Genomic DNA, 1,440 nt, shown 5'->3' with positions numbered 1-1,440 from the left:
AGGGGCATGGTTAAGGTTCCCTTGCTGGATGAATTGTTTTAGCGAAAAATTCTTATTCTACGTTGAAACTGACTTAAAGTTAACCGATATATCCTCATCATACATAGAGGCTTGTGTGGCATGAACGGCGGCGTCCTATAATCCTTAGCTGTTGTGATGCGTGTGCGTGTATGTCGGGTGGTTAGGCCTCACGTTGCACGAGCCATTCCACGACCCGTCCTTTCAGGCAGGTTATAGCTAGTGTCCTGCCCACGGCCGCAAATGCTAGCCTCAATCTGCCCCCAACATGATTTCCACCCTTTTTGCCCTATCATCACAACACCATGTTCGTCCTTGCTGCCGGGATCGGACAAGCTGAAGCAGCGACGTTGAGCGTGGGGGCACGGACCGCTACCAATGATGATGCGATGAACCCGATCGAATCGCCCCCACACTGAATCAATTGTCATATATTGTGCAGTTGCAAGTAAAGATGACGATGATGAGTTCGTGTCGCATGCAATGCGCGCAGTGCACCAACCACGGGCCTCACCAACTACTGCCGTGACACCGGACCAACTCTAGTAACTAGCTTTGCAGTGAGCTCATCGATGGATCAGTTGCAATCAACAGCCTACGCTGGCAGCCTGAGCGAGCCCTTCTCTTCACGGCCGGCCGGCCGGGTCACGTCGGATTGGCGCGCACCCACCCACTGACCCACCCCATGCCGGCACAGGACCTCTCGTCTTCAACTCCAACAACAACAACCGTGCCTGCCAAGTGCCAACCCCACTGGCCGCTCGCCCGTCGCCCTCTCGCGGCCAACCGCGCCCCGCCACTCCCAACTCTGCTCCGGCTTCCGCTCCTTCTTAACCGAAACCACCCACGCTTGCCGCGCGCCTGCTCCACCTCAAAACGCCCGGGAACAATCACACCGCATCCGCGCCGGGTGGCCGCCTCCCGCTCTCCGCACCCATCGTATCGGCTCCCACTCTCCCACACGGCCACTACACCACCACACGCCCACCAACTCTCACTCTACCCACCGACCCAACCAAAGTGCGCGGCCATATCCCCGGCCGCGTCGCGGCACGGCCGATCGGAGCTGCTGCGTGCGAGGAGTTGGGAGCCGGTGCGGGGCGCGAAGAACCAGGCCACTAGCCATGGGCGCCGGCGCCGTCCCCGCGCTCGTCCTCGCGCTGCTGCTGCTGGCGGTGGCTCCGCCGCCGCCGGCGCACGCTGCGAGCGTTGGCCGGTGCGCGGGCGAGTCCTTCTCGGCGAACCGCGCCTACGCGTCGTGCAGCGACCTGCCCCGTCTCGGCGCGTCCGTGCACTGGACCTACGACCGCGCGTCGGGTGACCTCTCCGTGGCCTTCGTCGCGGCGCCCGCCGCGCCGGGCGGGTGGGTGGGCGTGGGGGCTCAACCCGTCGGACGACGCCATGCCGGGCGCGCAAGGCCCT

At 62.9% G+C, this 1,440-nt stretch overlaps 1 protein-coding gene across 1 annotated transcript in view; it reads left to right on the top strand.

Annotated features, from left to right (window-relative positions):
- The first annotated feature begins 781 nt into the window (after positions 1–781).
- Positions 782–1,440, top strand: part of LOC101782372 (cytochrome b561 and DOMON domain-containing protein At4g17280-like) — a 2,167-nt gene continuing 1,508 nt past the window's right edge. Inside the window, 2 exon segments of the mRNA XM_012843706.2 lie at positions 782–1,388; positions 1,390–1,435. Of these exon segments, the coding sequence (XP_012699160.1) occupies positions 1,143–1,388; positions 1,390–1,435 (292 nt within the window). The 5' untranslated portion in view covers positions 782–1,142.

This window comes from Setaria italica, chromosome II, assembly GCF_000263155.2.
Source record: "Setaria italica strain Yugu1 chromosome II, Setaria_italica_v2.0, whole genome shotgun sequence".
NCBI classification, from domain to species: Eukaryota; Viridiplantae; Streptophyta; class Magnoliopsida; order Poales; family Poaceae; genus Setaria; species Setaria italica.
The sequence above is the reverse complement of the archived record's forward strand: the minus strand, read 5'-3'. Positions and strand labels throughout refer to the sequence as shown.